Here is a 19,700-nt window from a genome sequence, read left to right on the forward strand (position 1 = left end):
CTAGGCAGCAGCTGAAGACTTGTAGAGTCTGAGACATCAACGTGGGGATGAGCATGGGGAACTCGCCTGGGCGTGTGTGCTTGTTACCTGGTGAGTGCTCTGCAGTGATTGGAGGAATGGATACTTACATAACTAAGAGCCTGTTCTAGGAGGAGTCTGAGGACCACCCTCAGGCAAGAAAGCTAGGTGGGTGGCACCGCAGGGAGCTGGGGGAGTAGGGGAGTTCCTAGGGCCTGAGCGCCCAGGTCATAGTGCACTGAACAGGACAGTCCTGCCCTTTCTTGTACTGTAGGTGGCAAAGCACCAAAAATCTGTGTGCATCTGAATCCCAAGGGGGAGCTTAAAGACTCTGCGTCAAATATTCTGACTTGTCCTGATGTATCTGATCAGGGCCAGGAATACGTATTTTTAACAAGTTCCTCAAGTAACGTTAATCAGAGTTTGAGAAACACTGCTATAGGGAGGTTGCAGGTCATAGCTTTTTTTTGCCTGGTCTCCCCTGAGCCTTCAACAACCCTGTAGCCCTGGCCTCATTACATTCATTCCCCCTGCGTGGCCCGAGAGGTGGTCACGTTGTGTCTGCTTGCGATCACCCAGCTCAGGATACCGGGCAGCAGAGACTCCACCCACTCTCCACCCTCACAACCTTGAACCCTAACATTTGTGATGTATCAAGATAAGGATCATTTACCTTGATTATCCTGATCAAATCCACACGCTTCAGAACAGCTCCTCTGGGAGAGGCTGGGAGAGAAACAGAGGCTTCTACTTAGTGGAGACACCGCTCTGGGTTCCTGACTCAGGTTCTTCCTCTGTCCGTTAGGGACAACAGGGACCACCTCAGTGGGGCACTGAGAGGGTTAAACGGGGTCACGCAGGGAAAGTGCCCGCCCTCTCCCCACCCCAGCAGGCAATGGGTGCTCAGCTCAGTACAACCAGAGGCTGTAGCTGAGTTAGCCACCCAGAATCCACAGTGCTCCAGGAGGCTGTGTGTGTGTGTGTGTGTGTGCACGCACGGTCACGCATGTGCACAGATGTGTGAGTAGAGATCCAGACGTGTGCAGGAGCAGCTGGTTAACTGTACTCTGCATGTCTGCGTAAAAAGTCACTATCAGGAAGGGCATATGGATGCCCATACTAGCTTCTTCTGGGAGTCAAAAGTGTCTTGTGTCTTGTGTCTGGCTCCTGTGTCTGTTGTCACCTTAGAGCACCTTACTCCCATCAAGGTAGTCTTGGAGAAGGGTGGCAGAGAAGGATCAGTACTGTGGACCTCCAATCCATTTTACTTTTCTGTTTTATTCTTCATTCTTTTTCATTATGTTATCTTCCACATTACAATGTCTCCTCTACAAGGGCAGGGATTTTTGTTTTCTTCATTTTTCTTCAGTGCTTGGAACAGTGCCAGGCACACAGTGGACATTCAGTGAATATCTGTGGACAGATGAATTGTTGTCATCATAGTTTGTAGTTCTGTTTATTTGTTTACCTGGTTATTGCTGGGGCCAGTGTCTGCCAGGAAGTGTCTAAGGAAGCTGGAGAGGACCGGAGATGTCACCTGCTTCCTGTCCCCTAGCCCTTTCCCCAGGTGCCTCTCAGTTCACCTCTGCATTAATTCAGCCGATGGGCACAAAGGGCTAAGGCGAGTGCCAGACACACAGGACACAGCCTCCAAGTGCTGCCTGTTATTATTACTGAGTCTGGGCACCCTACTCAGTGTCCTTGTGGCCAAGAAAAGGATGGGCCTCCCACCCACCTTCTCCTTCTCTCCCCAGCTGCTGCCACAGGCACCATCTCTCAATTCCGTGCACAGCACTCCCCTTTTCCCACTTCTGAGACTCACGGTGTCTACACCTGATTGTCCCTCAGAACTCAGTTTCAATGGCACCGCCTCAAGGAGACCCTCAGGGCCCTGGCTGTGGAAGATCCTCCCGATTGTCTCTCTTATGCCCCGTTCTCTTCTTTAACTGGTCTTCTGCTTTTGCCTTTGCAATTCCCAACCCCACTTATGTACCCTGCTACATAATGTGAGGACTGAGAGCATAACAAAGGATTGACTTATCCATGATTGCATCAAACTGAAGCCTGAGACAGAACATTCTGTGAGGTCGCCTTGTTCACTGCAGAGGAGCTGACTCACACAGTTCTGTCCCTCACCCTTCTGTCTGCACATAAGTAGATGCCTCCACGCAGCCCTTCCAGGATGCTCACCTCTATCCACAGCTGCTTCTCCAACACCCACCAGGCCCTCCCATGGAGTGAGCTCACCTACAGGGAAAAATCACCTACAGGTAAAAGAAAAAATGTTTTTCTTTTTGAAACATTTTCTTAAAAAAAGGGGATGCAGCAAACCACTGTGGTGCATCTATACCTATGTAACAAATCTGCACATATATCCCAGAACTTAAAGTATCATTTAAAAAGCTATTTTAAAACAGTTTTGGATTTACAGAAAGGTTATACAAACAGTACAGAGAGGTCCCATATACGCTCTCCCTGCTTCCACTGATGCAAATATGTACATCTCATGTGACCACAGCATGTTCCTCAGAACTGGGAAGTGGACATTGGTACAGCCTGGACTTACTTGGGTTTCACCAGCTCTCCCACTAGTGTCCTTTTCTGTCCCAGGATTCTACATTGCATTTAGTTGTCATGTCTGCTTAGTTTCCTCTGGCCAATGATGATTTCCCAGGGTTTCCTTGCCTTTCATGACCTCAACACTTTTAAGTAGGAGTGGTGGGGTATTTTGCCAAATGTCCCTAAACTTGAGATTGGCTCTCATTTTCTCATGATTAGACTGAAGTTCTGGGTTTGGAGGAAGATCCCACCAGCAAGGCAGCTTGCTCATGATGCCATATCGAAGAGAACAAGATGTCAGCACTGCTTACAGCCGGTGATGCCAACCTCGATCCCTTGGCCAAGGTGGTGTCTGCCAGGTCTTTTGGCTGAGATGTTGCCATGTTCCACTTTCTGTGCTTCATATAGATGACAGTCTCATTCCACAGTACTTGCCATCAAGTGACATGCAATCCATTTTACTTTTCTGTTTTATTCTTCATTCTTTTTCATTATGTTATCTTCCACATTACAATGTCTCCTCTACAAGGGCAGGGATTTTTGTTTTCTTCATTTTTCTTCAGCACTTGGAACAGTGCCAGGCATACTGTGGACATTCAGTGAATATCTGTGGACAGATGAATTGTTGTCATCATAGTTTGTAGTTCTGTTTATTTGTTTACCTGGTTATTACTGGGGCCCGTGTCTGCCAGGCTTACTCTTATCATTATGCTTGCACTAGTTCCATGCCTGGATTCCTACTAGGCATCCCAGGAATAGCCTTTGGATGGATGAGCTAAGTAAGCCCCACAGTCAAGGGCAGGCTGGGCATGGCTGCTCATTGTGGTGGGAAGTTCTTTCCCTGAAGACCAAGGTCATTTTTTTTAAAATTCTGGGTTTCTGCTGGGAGAGGTGGGAGAAGGAGTCCCGGGCCCTAACCTTGTATTACTTCTCTGCATTCTGATTACAGCTCACAAGAGGAGGTTTTAGAATCCATGTGGCTAGAGAGGAAAATAATGGTGGGTTTTCTAAAAACAAGAATGATCTCGGCGGCTGGGCACGGTGGCTCACGCCTGTAATCCCAGCACTTTGGGAGGCCGAGACGGGCAGATCATGAGGTCAGGAGATCTAGACCATCCTGGCTAACACGATGAAACCCCATCTCTACTAAAAAATACAAAAAAAAAAAAAATTAGCTGGGCGTGGTGGCGGACGCCTGTAGCCCCAGCTACTCTGGAGGCTGAGGCAGGAGAATGGTGTGAACCCGTGAGGCGGAGCTTGCAGTGAGCCGAGATCATGCCACCGCACTCCAGCCTGGAAGACAGAGCAAGACTCTGTCTCAAAAAAAAAAAAAAAAAAAAAAAAGAAAGAATGATCTTGGCAAAAGCTACAAAAACTCAAAGGGCAAGCAGGGGCTGAGTGTGGCCTCTGCTACAAGTCATTCATGCATTCCATGCATTGAAGCACCATGCTGGGGGTCATTGCAGCCTGTTTAACTCAGTATTTTTTTTCTTCTTTTTCGTTTTTGCCAGCTGTTCAACTCAATTGTCACACGTTCCTTCATTTCAACAATACACAAAATGATAGAGCAGTTCAGAGAAAGATCGACAGAAAGAGAGAAAGAATGAACTTCTGAGAGGTCAGGACATCTTTTGCGCAAAGGAGGACACCGAGCTGGCTTTGAAGCATGAAAAGGACCTCCCCAGACAGTGGATGTGGGAACAGGGGTTTGACTTCCAGGCAGAGAGACCGGCTGGAGATGAGTGTGATGTGATGAGCCATGGAGTATAGGGGATGTCACGGGACATCAGTCTGCATGGATGGCTGTTCCCGGGGTGTCCACTAGGAACCAGACATGGCACTAGTGCAACTGTAATAATAAGAGTGAACCTGACTGAGTTGCGTCCTCCCAAAATTCATACGCTGAAGTCCTAACCCTCAATATTTCAAAATGTGACTGTACTTGGAGATACAGTCTTTAAAGAGGTTATTAAGTTAGAATGAGGTCATTGGGGGCCCTAATGCTATAGGACGGGTGCAGATGAGGAGAGAAGAGGAAGTTAGAACCAGGCACATGCAGAGGAGGACCATGTGAGGACATAGGGAGAGGACAGCCACCTGCAAACCAAGGGGAGAGGCCTCAGGAAAACCAGCCCTGCACACGCCTTGATCTTAGATTCAAGCTCTAGAGTCAAGCTTGAATCAATTTCAGCAATGTCAGCAAATCAATTTCAGCAAATCCACTGTAGCTGCCCAGACAAGAACACTTCATGTTGGCAGCCCCATCAAATTAATACAGTAGCTGTGAATGAGGGTCCTGAGGGGAATAGTCAGGCCTATACATGCAGGAGTTCTGCAGACTGTGACCTGATTTTACCCTGTAGGTGAGCTCATTCCATGGGAGGGCCTGGTGGGTGTTGGAGAAGCAGCTGTGGATAGAGGTGAGCATCCTGGGAGGGCTGCGTGGAGACATCTACTCGTGTGTAGACAGGAGAGTGAGGGACAGAAAGGGCCCAGTGGACACTTGGAGTGTGGCATGGATGACCAAACTACCCTGAAGTTGGTATGAAAGAGATCAGACAAAACATTGGCCTCCGGTTCAGGATCTCTGTCACTGAACCACCAGCACAGCCACCTCCCTCCTCCTTGTCTCCTCCACATGCCCCGTGCAGGCCCAGACTGAAGTTCCGTGGGGTCCCCTACACTCCACGGCTCATCACGTCATTCTTGTCTCCAGCCAGTCCCTCTGCCTGGAGGTCTCACTCCTTTCCCACATCTGCTAGGTGAAGTCCTTCTCACGCTCCAAAGCCAGCTCAGTGTCCCCTTGTCCACGAAAACCTGACTCCTCAGAGGTTCATGCTCTGTCTCTGTCCATCTCTATCTGAGCTGCTCTACCATTTTGTGCACCCAGACTCACGTGACAATTGAGTGAAACAGCCTGCGATGACCCCCAGCACAGTGCTTCAATGTGTGACACGCAGCGGAGACCACAGTGAGCCCACCCCTGACCCCTCACACAGAAGCTGCTTTGTGACTGTTTGCTGAGTAAAGTTTGGACAGTGCTGGACCTTGGCCTTCTGTGTGAGACACAGACAGGGCTTCCCTGTGACCTTGGACAGGTTGGGTAAACCTCAAGAGATTTATTTGCCAAGACGGGCAAGGCATGATGCAAGGGAAAGCACATAGAAGTGGATGACCCTACGAAGGGGCCCTGTCCTAAAGAGCCACCCTGAGCCCGCAGCACAATTGCAGAGAAATGTCTGAATCTGGTTGCAGCCATCTGCCCTGCCACCAGCCCGCATATGTGCCATCTGGGCTTTCAGACCCTGGGCCCTCACTGTCACCAGCTGTGGGACCTTGGGAAAGCACTTATGTCCTTGTCTGTAAAACGGGAACAATAACAGACCTTGCTGGGTTGTTAAGGGATGGGTGATATCACAAGTGCAAAGCATCTGGCGTGGGCTGGTGCATGGTGGGGGCTCAATACTTTGGGGGATGAACAAGGCTTGGGGTCCTGACCTTGTTACCTCTAGTGGGCACTCATCTCTGATACAGTCCAGACTCTAGAATCAGAGGGTGGGGCACAGCCTCATGGAAACATGCTTAGAACATGCAGGGTGGGGTGGGCAGGTACACAGAGAGTCAGACTTGGATGCAGCGAAGGACTCACTCACCCATTTATTCCGTTATTGAGTGTCTGATCCTCTTCATTTGACAGATGAGGAAACATATCGTGCTTGGTGTAGGTAGGCAGGGAACTTACCTGGCTCTGGGGTAGCCGGTGCCTGAGATGCCCCTGAACGAAGCTTCTGCTCCTGGTCGTCTCTTTTCCACAGCACAGAGTACAGGACTGAGTGCAGGGCTCTGGGCCACACTCTCCCCACCAAATTCTGGCTGCACCACTTAGGAGATATGTGACTGGGTAAGCCACCTAACCACTTCAAGCCTTGCCTTTCCCATCTGTGAAATGGGGATAACAGTGGTGCCTTTCTTCATAGGAGTCTTATGAGGGGTAAATGCGACCATCTAGGTGAAGGGCCAGGTACCCGGCCTGGAGCATGGTAAGCAATCAATGTCACCATTCCCAGAGCTGCCTCTATAAAGACAGTTATAACCAGTGTTTGCAAAATGCTTTATTGTTAATGCCAACATAAAATACAAAAAGTTAGTCATTGGCACCTGCAACTGATACTCTACTATTCGCAGCAGGCTTCCCTTCTTCCACTCCCAGCCAGGCCCATAAGATTACAACTATATCCACAAGATGATATAATCAATCATTAAATGGGCCATTTCCACCTTGATATCCAGATGTTTTTCTTAAAGGATGAATGGCACTTGAGTGTATTGAAATCAACCATGATTGACAGGGCACACCCCAGCCTTTCTATATGATTTCAGGAGTTCTTGAATCACAGCAAGAATCTGATCCTTGTATACAGACAGAAACTGAGGTCCAGAGAGGGGAAGTGTTGCCCCAGTGTCACACAGCAGGTTGGGACCAAAACAGTAGCTCCATTTCAGACTCCCATTCCAACATTTTTCCCATGCAGGATGAACTGACAGTTGCTGTTGCTGATAGGTAGGGGACCAACCTTGGACCTGTGCTTCCTGGTGGCCCTCATCCACTGGAACAACCCTCCTACTGAGCTTTGTGGCACTGAGCTGAGCATCAAGGGTCTGGACTCTGGACCTCTCTTTGCCACTAACATGCTGGTGAACTTGAGCAAGTCATCCAGCCTCTCTGGATCTCAGTGCTAATCTTCATTGAGGAAGAGTGAGGGCGAGATTGAATGTTCTCCAAATTTCTCCAAGGCACCTGTGTCTTGCAGTTGTGTGGGTGGAAGCAATCATCATGGAGTAATATTATTTGTAATGCCTCATTAATCAACTAAACCTGTGTAAATCACTAGCTACCAGCATACAGATGGGCCATAGCATAGCCACCTTCATCTCCCACCCTGAGGCGTGTAGAGTTAAGAAGCCCCACCTCAGGGGCGGTTCACTTTGCCGAGGAAGAGGATATCATTATCCACAATGAACATCAGAAAAGGCCTGTTGAACACTATCCTCTGAGAGCTCAGGCGGGCCGACCTGAACGTGAAGATTGTCCCCGTGGCTGCCGCTGCTCTGGTTCCTGACTCATCCACCTCCACCACAGCTTTGTGCACCATCTGCAGGGGAGACACCAGGCATCACCAGGCCACTAGGGGTGGGTGAAGCCATCATATCAAATGGCAAAGCTTCTGCCTATGGGCATCACCCTCTAAGTATCTGTTCAACTGAGCCATGGAGCAAGTAGGAAATGCAACAATAGAGCAGCTACTCTGCCCCAGGCACTGTGCTGGGAGGTGACGTCACATGTGTCTGTCATTGAATTCTCATGACATCTTGGAGCAAGGTGTAATTCTTCAATTTTATAGAAGAGAGAAAGGAGGCTCAGAGAGTCAAGTATTTTTATCACACAGCTAGGAAGTGCTTTCTTAGTTCTGATTGTTTAAAACAAGACTCCTTAACTCAAGGAACAGTGGTGGATATGGCTTCCCATTACATGAAGGATAAGACATAAAGTGAAACTTTTGCTTCTTAGGGGAAAAGAGAGGGAGAGGGAGAGAATAGAATAGAATAGAATAGAGGAGTGGAGTGCAGTGGAGTGGAGTGGAGTGGACTGCAAAGGAATGGAGTGGAGGGGAGGGGAGTGGAATAGAATAGTAGAGAGTGAAGTGGAGTGGACTGGAATGGAATGGAAGAGAATAGAGTGGAATGGAATGGAACGGAATGGAATGGAATAGAATAGAATAGAATAGAATAGAATGGAATAGAGTAGAATGGAGTGGAGTGGAGGAGTGGAGTGGAGGAGTGGAATGGAGTGGAGTGGAAAAGTGGAGTGGAGGAGTGCAGGAGTGGAGGAGTGGAGTGGAGGAATGGAGTGAAGTGGAATGGAATAGAATAGAATGGAGTAGAGTGGAATGGAAGGGGATGGGAGGGAATGGAATGGAGTGGAGTGGAATGGAATAGAGTGAACTGGAGTGGAGTGGAGTGGAGGAGTGGAGTGGAAGAGTGGAGTGGAGGAATGGAGTGGAGGAATGGAGGAGTGGAGTAATGGAGTAGAATAGAATGGAGTAGAGTGGAATGGAATGGGATGGAATGGAATGGAGTGGAGTGAAATGGAATAGAGTGAACTGGAGTGGAATGAAGTGGAGTGGAGGAGTAGAGTGGAGTGGAATGGAATAGAGTGAACTGGAGTGTAGTGGAGTGGAAGAGTGGAGTGTAGTGGAATGGAATAAAATAGAATGGAGCAAAGTGGAATGGAATGGGATGGAATGGAGTGGAGTGGAGTGGAATAGAAGAGAGTGAACTAGAGTGGAGTGGAGGAGTGGAGTGGAGTGGATTGGAGGATTGGAGTGGTGGAGTGCAGTGGAGTGGAAGAGTGGAGTGGAGGACTGGAGTGGAGTGGAGGAGTGGAATGGAGGAGTGGAGGAGTGGAGTGGATGAGAGGAGTGGAGGAGAGGAGTGGAGTGGAAGAGTGGAGTGGAGGACTGGAGTGGAGGACTGGAATGGAGGAGTGGAGGAGTGGAGTGGAGGAGTGGAGTGGAGTGGAGGAGTGGAGTGGAGGAGAGGAGTGGAGTGCAGTGGAGGAGAGGAGTGGATTGGAGTGGAGGAGAGGAGTGGAGTGGAGGAGTGGAGTGGAGTGGAGGAGTGGAGTAGAGTGGAGGAGTGGAGCGGAGGAGTGGAGTGGAGTGGAGGTGTGGAGTGGAGGAGTAGAGTGGAGTGGAGGAGTGGAGTGGAATGGAACAGAGTGAACTGGAGTGGAGTGGAGTGGAATGGAATGGAATGAAATGGGGTAGAGTGGAATAGAAAGAATAGAATAGAATATCTTGGAAAGTGGTTGCATAGGAGCTTCTGAACCCACCTCAGACACCTGGATATTTGTGTGGTTACTGATGCCGGACAGGTCAGCATGGGAGGTGAAGACGTCACTGATCCCCAGCTTGGGAAGGACTTTCTCCAGTTGATAGGAGCCCTCAATGGAGAATTTGGGAAGGTAAAGCTCAAGCTGCCTAGAAAAGGAAAAAGGGAGTTTTCTTAGACTGTTCTAGGGCATTGGCACACTGAGGTTCACCCCTTGGCTTCATAATGCACTGGATTCTTAGTTTTGATGCTTTAAAAAAAGGACTCTTTAACCCAAGGAACAATGGTGGTTATGGATCCTCTGGCCTCTTGTCTAGGATGAGCCTCCCTTTGCTCTGGACTTGGACATCGGCTGCCCCAGAGGTCTCTGCCCACTCTGGCACCACCCTACAGAACCCAGCTACCAGCCCTTGTCCCTCCAACTGGGCTAGGACCCCAGGACCTGGATGTCACAGGATGCCTCTGGGCTTGAAGGCAGCTCCTTGGCTGGGCGAGTCCTTCCCACCAGTGCTGTGTGGCCCTGGTAGGGCATGTGCGTCTCCCTGGGGCTGTATGGAGTTAGGCTGGCCGTGGGGTAGTCTGAAAGTACCTCTTTTTGAACATCTTAAGCCACTTCCTCAGTGTTTTCTCCCTCAGTCCATTCTCCACCTGCTGCATCTTTCCCTCACTGGGGAGAATGAACAAAGCCGTGGCATTGCCTTGGTAGGGGACCCCCACCACCCTGCAGGAGAGGTTCCGGTCCAGGAGGTAGTGATACTGGTCCTCGCGGCTCATCATGGGTACCCGCACAACAGTCTCTGGAGTCACATAGAAGTCTTGCTCTTGGGTGCCTTTGTGGTTGAAGCTTGTCTCCCACTTAGCTAAAGATGAAAAGAAAGAAAAACGAGAAAGAATTTTGTGGAAGAATTGGAAATTCTCAGCTGCAAACAAAAGGAGTGAAGACAGTAAAGATAGCCAGCAGAGACCATCTTTATGGCAGCCTCAGAGCAGTGACTGTTGAACCTCTTGAATGTCAAGGCAAGTCCTTTTATAACACTGGGCCCATTCTCTGACTTTTCACAGGGCTTTTCCTTCCACATCTGCAAAACAAGGAGGCCGGTTTTCACATCTTCAGAGGCCCTGGGCCCCTAATGTTCTTTGACTCTCTAATGTTTTACTCAAGGCCAAATCTCCAAGTGAAGAGGGTAAAAAATGTGCCTGGCCGTGAATGCCGCCTGATGTCTGGGTGAGCTTCTCTGTTTGCACTTTCTTCTCAATATTTTAATTTAAGTTTTAGAGAGAAGTTCATATGGATCCTGGAAACGAATGGTTTTTCCCATTGGGAAGTCTTCAGTGACCCTTCCTATGGGACCTTCCTATGGGAACTTCTGAACAAAATGCTACAAGTAATTGCTTCCAACTTCTTTTTTAAAAATTTTATTTATTAATTTATTAATTTATCTATTTGAGATGGAGTCTCGTTCTGTAACTAGACTGGAGTTCAGTGGCACAATTTTGGCTCTCTACAGCCCCCACCTCCCAGGTTCAAGCGATTCTCCTGCCTCAGCCTCCCAAGTAGCTGGAATTACAGGTGTCTACCACCACACCTGGCTAATTTCCATATTTTTTAAGTAGAGACGGGGTTTCACTATGTTGGCCAAGCTGGTCTCGAACTCCTGACTTCAGGTGGTCTGCCCACCTTGGCCTCCTAAAGTGTTGGGATTACAGGCATGAGTCACCACGCCTGGCCTGTTTCCAACTTCTTCATTGTTATCAAAGGAAGACCGCACCCAATATCATCCTTAGCTTATTTCCCAGTTGTCCTCAGCAATCTGGTGTAATGGGGACTGCCTTGCACCAGGGGATAGGAAATCTCAGAGTCTAAGTTCAACACTCACTGCTGCGGTCTCAATGTGTGTGTCCCCACATTGTTCATATGTTGAAACCTAACCCCGAGGTGGTGGTATTAGGACGGGGGGCCTTTGGGAGTTGATTAGTTCATGAGGGTAGAGCTGTCATGAACAGGATCGATGTCCTTACAAAAGAGACCACAGAGAGCTGCCTTGCTCCTTCGAGCAAGGACATACTAAGAAGGCACTGTCATGAACCAAGGAACGGGCACTGCATCTGCCAGTGCCTTGATCCTGGACTTCTCAGCCTCCAGGACTATGAGAAATTAATGTTTGTTGTTGCTAAGTCACCCAGTTTACCGTATTTTGTTATAGCCACGCAAATGGCCAAAGATACGATCTGTGACCATAGGAAGGGGCGGTGTTAACAATTTACCTTCCTTCCCAACCCTTCCCACCCTCTCCTCTCCTCTCTTCTCCTCTCTATCCATTCTTGCTTTCCTCAGGGTCAGCACCTGGCGGGAGTTGCAGACGCAAACAGAAATGCTTACAAGGAGTGTCGGGGAGATAAGCAGAGGTCAGCTCTTACTTAGGAGTCTGGAGGAGGCATTTCAGAGGAAGAAGCATTTGTCTGAGGGAGTCGTGGCCTCTATGAGGGCAGAGGGGCCAGGATCTGGGGCATATGGGGGACTGGGAAATGCCCTCTAAGCCCTTCTGGGATCCGTGTCCTGCCCTGAGTGGCTGAGGTGTTGGTGTCTTTATCATGGTGGCCACAATGGGTTCATGCTTCAGAGCCTGTATGAAAGCTGGGGCTTTGGATGCTCCCAGGGGCCCAAAGACAGCAATCAGCTCTTCCTCCGTGGAGGAAACAGCATCTCAGGCTCACTAACCGCATCCACAGCGAGAAGGCACTCATCTTACCTTCTCTGGCTACTTGTTTACTTAATTTTTCTCAGCAGGCACCCGAAAGAACTTAATCTACTCCCCATCCTTTACGTATGTGAGGAAATTGGGAATTCTTTAGAAAAAAGCAGCAGAAAAGCCAGAGAAAGCGCAGGTTTGGGCCCAAGGCCCTTACCTTTAAAGAAGATGTAATTCACCATGACCAGGACCGCGTTGCTGTCGAGGTTCTTAAGCAAGTCCACAATCTTGCCCTTCGTTTGCTTTGCCACATAATCATTGATCTGCTTCAGGGCTCCCGCAGAGTCCCCAAAGTTGGTGGGGAAAGAGTCTGCCAGGTACAGTGTCTTCATGGCACTCATGAAGGTGTCCTGCACGTCCACCACCAGGTCGGTGAAAAGGGCATTGCCGAGGCTCAGCTGGAAGCCATCTCTGGGCTGGCTGAGCTCCTGCAGGAGCTGCTGAAAGCTTCTGTGCAGCTCCTCCTCTGAGTTTTTCTGGAGGTCGAGGCCCAGGCCCTCCAGGATCTGCCTCTTTGTGCTGGACCCAGCCCCCAGAGAGAGCATGGCCAGGCTCATGGAGATGCTCAGAGGGGAGAAGAAGATGTTCTGGCTGGGGGCAGCGGAAGCCAAGGCCCTGTAGAGGTCGAACGTAAAGTCCCTTCTGCTGCTGGGGGCCACCGTGGCACCTACATGGAGGTCCTTGACTCTCTTCTTCATCTCCCGGGGGTGGTGGCGGTGAAGGGAGGCCTCCTGAGGGCTGAGAAGCACCAGGCACAAGAGGAGGAAGAGCTGCATGGCGGCTGTTCTTTGTTCTGAAAGGGAAAGAAGGTGTCCTCAGAGAGGGGTGGGGCTGGTCCAGGCACTGATTTTCCAGAGATGTCCCCACCCAACACTCAATGGGTAGGTTTGGTCCATTCAGCTTCAAAGAGAAGGGATGGCACCCCCAAGACTGGGGATGAGAGTTTACACAGGGTGGCAGTGGCTCGAGGACAAAGATTTAGGGACAATGGGGAGAAGAAGGAGGGCGGGGAGGTGCAGACCGAAGGCAGGGGCCTGGCTGCCAGGACAGGAGCCCTCCCTGCCCATCCACATCAAGGGACACATTTTGGAGGATGGGACATGGAGGGAGAGGATTCCCCCTGCTCTGCTTTGTCTCATCAGCATCTCAAGGTTACCAGGGAACTAAGCTGCTTCCATGTGAGCTTCTGGCCTTCAATCTGGTGTCTTGGTTTGGCACATGGCAGGGCCCTGTGGTCCTTCTATGAACTCAGACCAGCTACGTGCCTGGGGCCATCAGCACTGCTGGCCTTGCCCTGTTCATTCAGCAAACATGGAGTGAGCATCCACCCTGGGGTAGGCAGGATACCAGGATGCCAACTGTCCCTTTCTCCTTCCCCCAGGGGCTGCTCCATGCCACCCTTGTCTCACAGAAAGACACCTTCCCCTCCTAAGGGAATTCTGCCTGCCCTCTTCATGTGAGCATCTCCACCGTCCTCCTGTTCTGGGCTGAATTGTGCCCCCCAAAACGCATATGCTTAAGTCCTAACCTTCAATACCCTAGAATGTGACTGTATTTGGAGACAGGGCTTTTAAAGAGGGGACTGAGTTAGCATGAGGTCACTAGAGTGGGCCCTATGGACATATGACTATGTCCTTACACAAAACTTAAAAAGAGGAGATCAGGATAGAGACACGCACAGAGGGAAGACCAGGTGAAGACAGTGAGAAGGCAGCCACCTGTGAGCCAAGGAGAAGGGCCTTGGAAGGAACAAATCCTGCTGGCGCCTAAACCTCAGACTTCCAGCTTCCGGAGTTGTAAGGAAAGAAATTTCTGTTGTTGAAGCCCCCTAGCCTGTGGGACTTTGTGACGGCAGCCCATGCAGGCAAAGACATCTCTTCATCTTCTAGACGAGGAGGCATTCATCTTTGACTCTAGAGCTTCTCAGGGGGAACTTTGTGGGGTCTCTCATCACTCCTGATGTGGCCTTTGCCTTCAGTCCTCCTCTTCCTCCCTCCACTTCACCCAGGAGCTGCTTCTGTGTCCATGCCTCCCCATCTGGCTACGGGTAGAAGTCTTGCCTCCTCCCTCCGCAGTAGGAAACAGCCCAGGCTCTGAAGCCACTGCTGGGTTCAAATCTCAGCCCTGCTGTGTCCTTGCAGTGAGATTTTGGGCAAGTCAGTTACACCCTGAGCCACTCTCCACAACTGTAAGACAGTGATGATAGCAGCACCTACACCCTGAGCCACTCTCCACAACTGTAAGACAGTGATGATAGCAGCACCTACACCCTGAGCCACTCTCCACAACTGTAAGACAGTGATGATAGCAGCACCTACACCCTGAGCCACTCTCCACAACTGTAAGACAGTGATGATAGCAGCACCTACACCTTGAGCCACTCTTCACAACTGTAAGACGGTGATGATAGCAGCACCTGCACCCTGAGCCACTCTCCACAACTGTAAGACAGTGATGATAGCAGCACCTACACCCTGAGCCACTCTCCACAACTGTAAGACAGTGATGATAGCAGCACCTACACCTTGAGCCACTCTTCACAACTGTAAGACGGTGATGATAGCAGCACCTGCACCCTGAGCCACTCTCCACAACTGTAAGACGGTGATGATAGCAGCACCTACACCCTGAGCCACTCTCCACAACTGTAAGACAGTGATGATAGCAGCACCTACACCACGGGGTGCTTGGGGGCACGTGCTGTGGAAGGATGAGCAGTAGGCATGGCAGTTTCTGGCAAAAGCCCCATCTGAGGCCCCCATATTCCCTGGCAGCACCCGGGCCAGCTAATTATCAGGTGCAGAGGGCCTGCCTGGCTTCTGATGTGAGCTTTGCCCTGTGTGTCACCTTGGAGAGAGCCCCTTTCTGCTGGGCTCTTTCTATGGGCACAATGTCATCAGGGTTCCCAGATCCCCACCAGGCAGGGGCAGCCTGTCACAGCATCCCGTGACCCAAATAAAACCAAACTCCAAAGGGCCCCAAACAGCTGTGTGGGAAATCGCTTGCAGAGTGGCCGTGGGGCTCAGCAGTGGAGAGAGAATTGTCTCAGGAATTGGGCAGGCTGGGACTGCAGGCCTGTCTTTAAGTGAAGTTGAATAACTCCAGCAGGTCACTCTTGCCAGTCCAGCCTCTAAATTGCGCCCTGAGCTCCCTCTGAGAAGGAGGCTCATGTAGAAGGTTCTGCCTGCAGAACCCAACCTGGCACCGAACCCAGCAGCCGTAGCAATTGGGCGCATTGTCCTCACCCTTTTTCAGGCACTGTGCCAACTCCTTCAGCCCCATACCACCCAGAAAGGTACGTCTTGCTGCTAGCTCTATTTTACAGATGGGTAATCCGAGATTCAGAGAGATGGAGTCGCCTGCTAACATTAGCAAAGCTTGGACTCAGGCCTGGTTACCACTGTGCCTCTACAGAGTCCTGCCTCCTCCGTTCCTGTGCTGCATCTTCCTGATTTTGAAATCCCTGACTTAGTAGCCACCAACAATAGCCCTAATCTGCAGATAATGAGTGAGCAGAGTCTGGGCTTCCCCCCCGCTGACACTCCCTGCCTGTTCCCACCATGGCAGTCGCCTGGAGAGCTTTGAAGGACATGGGTGGGTGGTTTAATCTCTGGCTCCTCTAAATGAGTCTATTTTGCAGCACAGTATGGTCCCTCCTGCCAAGTGTTGGAACCAGCCATGTATGGAGATGCTGCTAAAGAAACAATGTGGCTCAACCCCCCACAGAGTCACACTGAGCTGATAATTTCGAGAACAGTTTCAGAAGCAGGGGAGTTTCCTTCTTGGATAGAGCCCAGGGGCAGCTGACCAAGAGTCCCAGTGAGGCCCTGGCCTCCATTCTCTCATCTATGCAACTGCTAGGTCACCCTGGGCAAGCCTCACCCTTTCTGGGCCTCAGTTTCTTCATCTGCAGTCTGCCGTGTGCTGTGGACACCCCTTTGGGACCCCTGCCCCCTGCCAAGCACTAGAGATCCGACGGGGAGAAGCTGCTTCTCCAGGTGTGCACTGAGCCTCCCCCAGGGTCTGTTTGGAGAGGGCCCCAGGTTCACTTAGGCTCTCCTGGGCTCCACGTTTGAGACCCAGAAATCTTGCTCCCTCTGGGCCCACTGACTATCTTTTAGTAAAACCGCTAATTATTCAAGACCTACTAGACACTCCATAAATATTACTATGTTTAGCCTTCACCAAAAGTAAGCTCTCTATTTTACAGAGTTTTCCAAAAGTAAACTCACTCTGTTTTACAGATTGAATAGACTGAGGCTAAGTGAACTGGAAAAGCTTGTTCCCGTTACTGAGTGATGGAACCAGAATTAAAATCCGGGTTCCTCTGACTCATGCACAGTCTGTCTCTGAGTGGCTCTGAGGAGTGATACCTTGTTCCTCCTCGATCTCACCTCCTGGTGTCCTCAGGAGGTTCACCTGTATTAGCCCATTTATACTTCTCCACAGTAACATGGAGTTGGTATCATTATCCTAACAGTGCAAAAGAAGAAACAGAGGATTAGAGAGGTGGCTCCAAGAGGCAGTGGGGTCCTCAGTGCTTGTTTTACGTTTCTTAGTTTCAAAGTCCCGGGTTTGCCATCACACTCTTGGGCCTCTAGTGGAAATATATGGCTTTGACAGAGACACGTGAAGCCCTAGGAGCCTCCCATCCCCTAGACCAGCCTCCACCGAGTGCCTTGAGAGCCTGGTCGGGCTGCCCTTCTCCTGGTCCCTGGCTGTAGTGTTTCTGCAGAGGGAAGAGAGGGCATCAGTCAAGTTCATCTGTCATCTCAGGCCAAGGTGAATTGAAGTGGCAGGTGCTGGGGATGTGATGGGTGGGCCTTGGTCAGTCCTCCCGCTGGCCCCCACCATCCATGAAGCCCAAATCTGCTGACTGATATTTCCCGTGTTGGGCAACGAAGTCATGCCCAGTTCTGCCCTGGACTGAGCTGTGGGAACTGTGTTAGTGAGGAGGGTCTGTCCAATATCTTCTAATTACAAAGAGGGATGTGAGGCTTGGAGCCCAGGCAGAGATGAGAGACAAAGTCATAGCTTCCTCTACATCCTAAAGACCCAGGAACAGAACTTCCCAGAAGAAGTAATCTTGACTTTCTGTTCCACTCCAGCCCATCAGCAAGGCTTGTCAGTTTTAGCTCCAAAACAGGTCTTAAAACTGCCGCTTCTCCCTGGCTTTCTCACTGCCCCCAATGGAATCTCCCACCATCTTCCCCTGGGCTACCCCAGTAGCTTCCTTTCTTTGCCCTGCAAGGCTTTCTATACACAGCATATAAAAGAATCTCCTTCAAGCATAAATACGGTCACAGCACTTCCTTGCCTAAGAAACTCATGGCCAACCCCTGTGTTTAGGATAAATGCTAACTTTGATTTGTGCTCTAACCCATAAGGGCTCCTGTGATCTGGCTTTACCTGGCCTGGACCTGCTCTGCCCTGGATCACAAGATACCCCCAGGCTCACTTTTCCCAGTTTCTCAAATGCAGCAAGTTCTGTCCTAACCCTGGGCCTTTGCACACCTTCCCTCTCTGCTGGAACCCTCCCCTGACCTTTCTCACCAAGGCCAACTTCTGCACAGGCTACAGGCCTTTGCTTAAATGTCACTTCTTTGCAATACCTTATCACACTGGACCTTTTCCCCTTCCACAGCTATTCTCTGGAACGGTGCCTTGACTGTTTCTCTCAAAGCTCCTTCAATTACACATATGCCTTTACATATGCATTTGTCATTGACGTTTTCCATTCTAGCCTCTCTCTGCATGGGACCCTCATCTGTGCTGCTCTCACCTTCAGGAACTTGCAGTCATGAGAGATGCTCCATACACCTTTGTAGAACGAACGAACGAATGAATGAATGAACTGACCCCTGTCTCCTTTTCTGTAATTCAGAGACATTAGACTGCAAGTTGGACACTGAGCAGTGGAAAAAGCCAGGCTATCCACCCAGAGCTGAGCTCTCTCCACCCCGGGGGTCACTTGCCAGATGACCTTGAACAACTCCCTCCCTGTCTCTCAGCTCTGGTTTCCTTTCATTTCTTTATTAAAACCGCTTAATTGAGACATGACTGCTATTCACAAAGTTGCACGTATTTAATGTCTACAACCTGACAAGTTTGGAGATGAGTCTACATATGTCACTTATCATCACCGTCAACACCATGAACACGTCCGTCACCGCTAGGCCTCTGCCGCCTGTATGCTTCATGCTTCGGTTTCCTGATCTATGAGCAAGGACTCTGGCCCAAGGAAGTGGTTTCCCCTTTTATCGCTGTGTATCTGGCCAAAAGCCCTACCCTCAGAAAAACAAAAAATTCTGCTTACTTTATTTTTACATTTTGTTCATTTAACAAACTGCCAAGTGGTTACTGTCTCTCAGGAGCAGCTACCACGACCGGCCTGGGTGGCAGCCTCCAGGCAAGATGCCCTTATCTCAGGGAAGCAGATGATATTAGATCATTGTTCCTGATTTCCAAAGGCCCAAGACTCCAGGCACAGAAAACAACAAAAGCCGCCATTTACTGAGCACCTCCTATCCAGCTGACATTTTGTCCCCCCAGCCTTATTTCAGGGTCTCTCAACCTTGATCCCGTTGACCTTTTCAACAGGCTGATGCTCTGCGATCTTGTCCTGGGCATTGTGGGATCATCAGCAGCATCGCTGGCCTCTAGATGCCACTGACCCCCATCTCCCTTCCAGTTGTGGCAACCAAATGTGTCTGCAGACATGGCCAGATGTGCTGAGTGAGAGCACCCGCTGTATTTAATCTTCAGTCACACCATCCAAAGGGTATAATTATTTCCATCTTACCTATGAGGAAACGGAGACTCTGCCAGAGTTAGTGTGGAGCATAAGGTCACAGAGCTCAGGGGACCCACTCACCTCTGCTGCCTTGGATACCTGAAACTGCAGAGGTGAGACTCCTTCAGAGCTTTGCAGCCCCCAAACCCCAAAACTCTAGAGTCCATCCTTTCCTCGCCCCACATGCTCTCAAGCCCACGGGACCTCCTGTTGAGGCATCTGTACTTACTGTGTCCTGTAGCCAAGCGTGCACACAGTGGAGGTGGCGGTCCCTCGGTCTCAGGAAAGGGCAGAGGGCTGGCTGGATTGCAGGCAGCATTTGTCACTGACCACAGCCAGCCCTGTCTCCACCCCTCCCTAGCCCCGCCCCAGGCCAGCCCTTTCCTTTCCTGGCAGGTTTCCAGCCAGCAGGCCTGCCTGCAGACGCAGCTGCCTGCTCCAGAGGCTTTGACCACGATGCACACTCGCTGCCCCCCAAGACTTACGCCACCAACCAGGTCACCATTTGCCTGGAACGGCATGGGCACTCCTGAGAGACAAGACCAAAGAGCCTGCCCGCTGTTGGCATTCCAGAGACAGGGAAAGGGACAGCTCCAGCAAACCCTCTCTTTTTCCAGGCACTATTCCTTGGTTTTCTGCAGCGAATTTCTTGTAGATTAGTGGGGGCATAGGCTTGAGCCTGAGAGCTC

At 50.4% G+C, this 19,700-nt stretch overlaps 1 protein-coding gene and 2 long non-coding RNA genes across 5 annotated transcripts; 1 reads left to right on the forward strand and 2 right to left on the reverse strand.

Moving 5' to 3' along the window:
- Positions 1–1,276: 1,276 nt before the first annotated feature.
- LOC117071472 lies at positions 1,277–3,675 on the reverse strand. Its single transcript, XR_004432316.1, has 3 exons — positions 2,905–3,675; positions 2,209–2,282; positions 1,277–1,431 (listed from the first exon to the last, which is right to left on the reverse strand). It is a non-coding gene; the product is annotated as an uncharacterized LOC117071472 (long non-coding RNA).
- On the forward strand, positions 2,208–3,213 carry LOC117071473. The gene is made up of 2 exons (XR_004432317.1): positions 2,208–2,288; positions 2,797–3,213. It is a non-coding gene; the product is annotated as an uncharacterized LOC117071473 (long non-coding RNA).
- A 2,994-nt stretch (positions 3,676–6,669) lies between the features above and the next one.
- SERPINA5 (serpin family A member 5) lies at positions 6,670–19,357 on the reverse strand. 3 transcript variants are annotated; one of them, XM_033191462.1, is made up of 6 exons: positions 19,241–19,339; positions 19,021–19,116; positions 12,376–13,011; positions 10,058–10,328; positions 9,470–9,617; positions 6,670–7,730 (listed from the first exon to the last, which is right to left on the reverse strand). In XM_033191462.1, exons 3-6 carry the CDS (start codon positions 12,992–12,994, stop codon positions 7,548–7,550), a joined length of 1,221 nt encoding a protein of 406 aa, XP_033047353.1. In that variant the 5' UTR covers positions 12,995–13,011; positions 19,021–19,116; positions 19,241–19,339; the 3' UTR covers positions 6,670–7,547. The 3 variants fall into 3 exon arrangements, with proteins under 3 accessions (XP_033047353.1, XP_033047354.1, XP_033047352.1); XM_033191463.1 differs by having other exon boundaries at positions 19,093–19,116; positions 19,241–19,330; XM_033191461.1 differs by lacking the exon at positions 19,021–19,116 and having other exon boundaries at positions 19,241–19,357.
- Positions 19,358–19,700: the final 343 nt, after the last annotated feature.

This window comes from Trachypithecus francoisi, unplaced genomic scaffold, assembly GCF_009764315.1.
Source record: "Trachypithecus francoisi isolate TF-2019V2 unplaced genomic scaffold, Tfra_2.0 Lachesis_group3, whole genome shotgun sequence".
Taxonomy (NCBI): Eukaryota; Metazoa; Chordata; class Mammalia; order Primates; family Cercopithecidae; genus Trachypithecus; species Trachypithecus francoisi.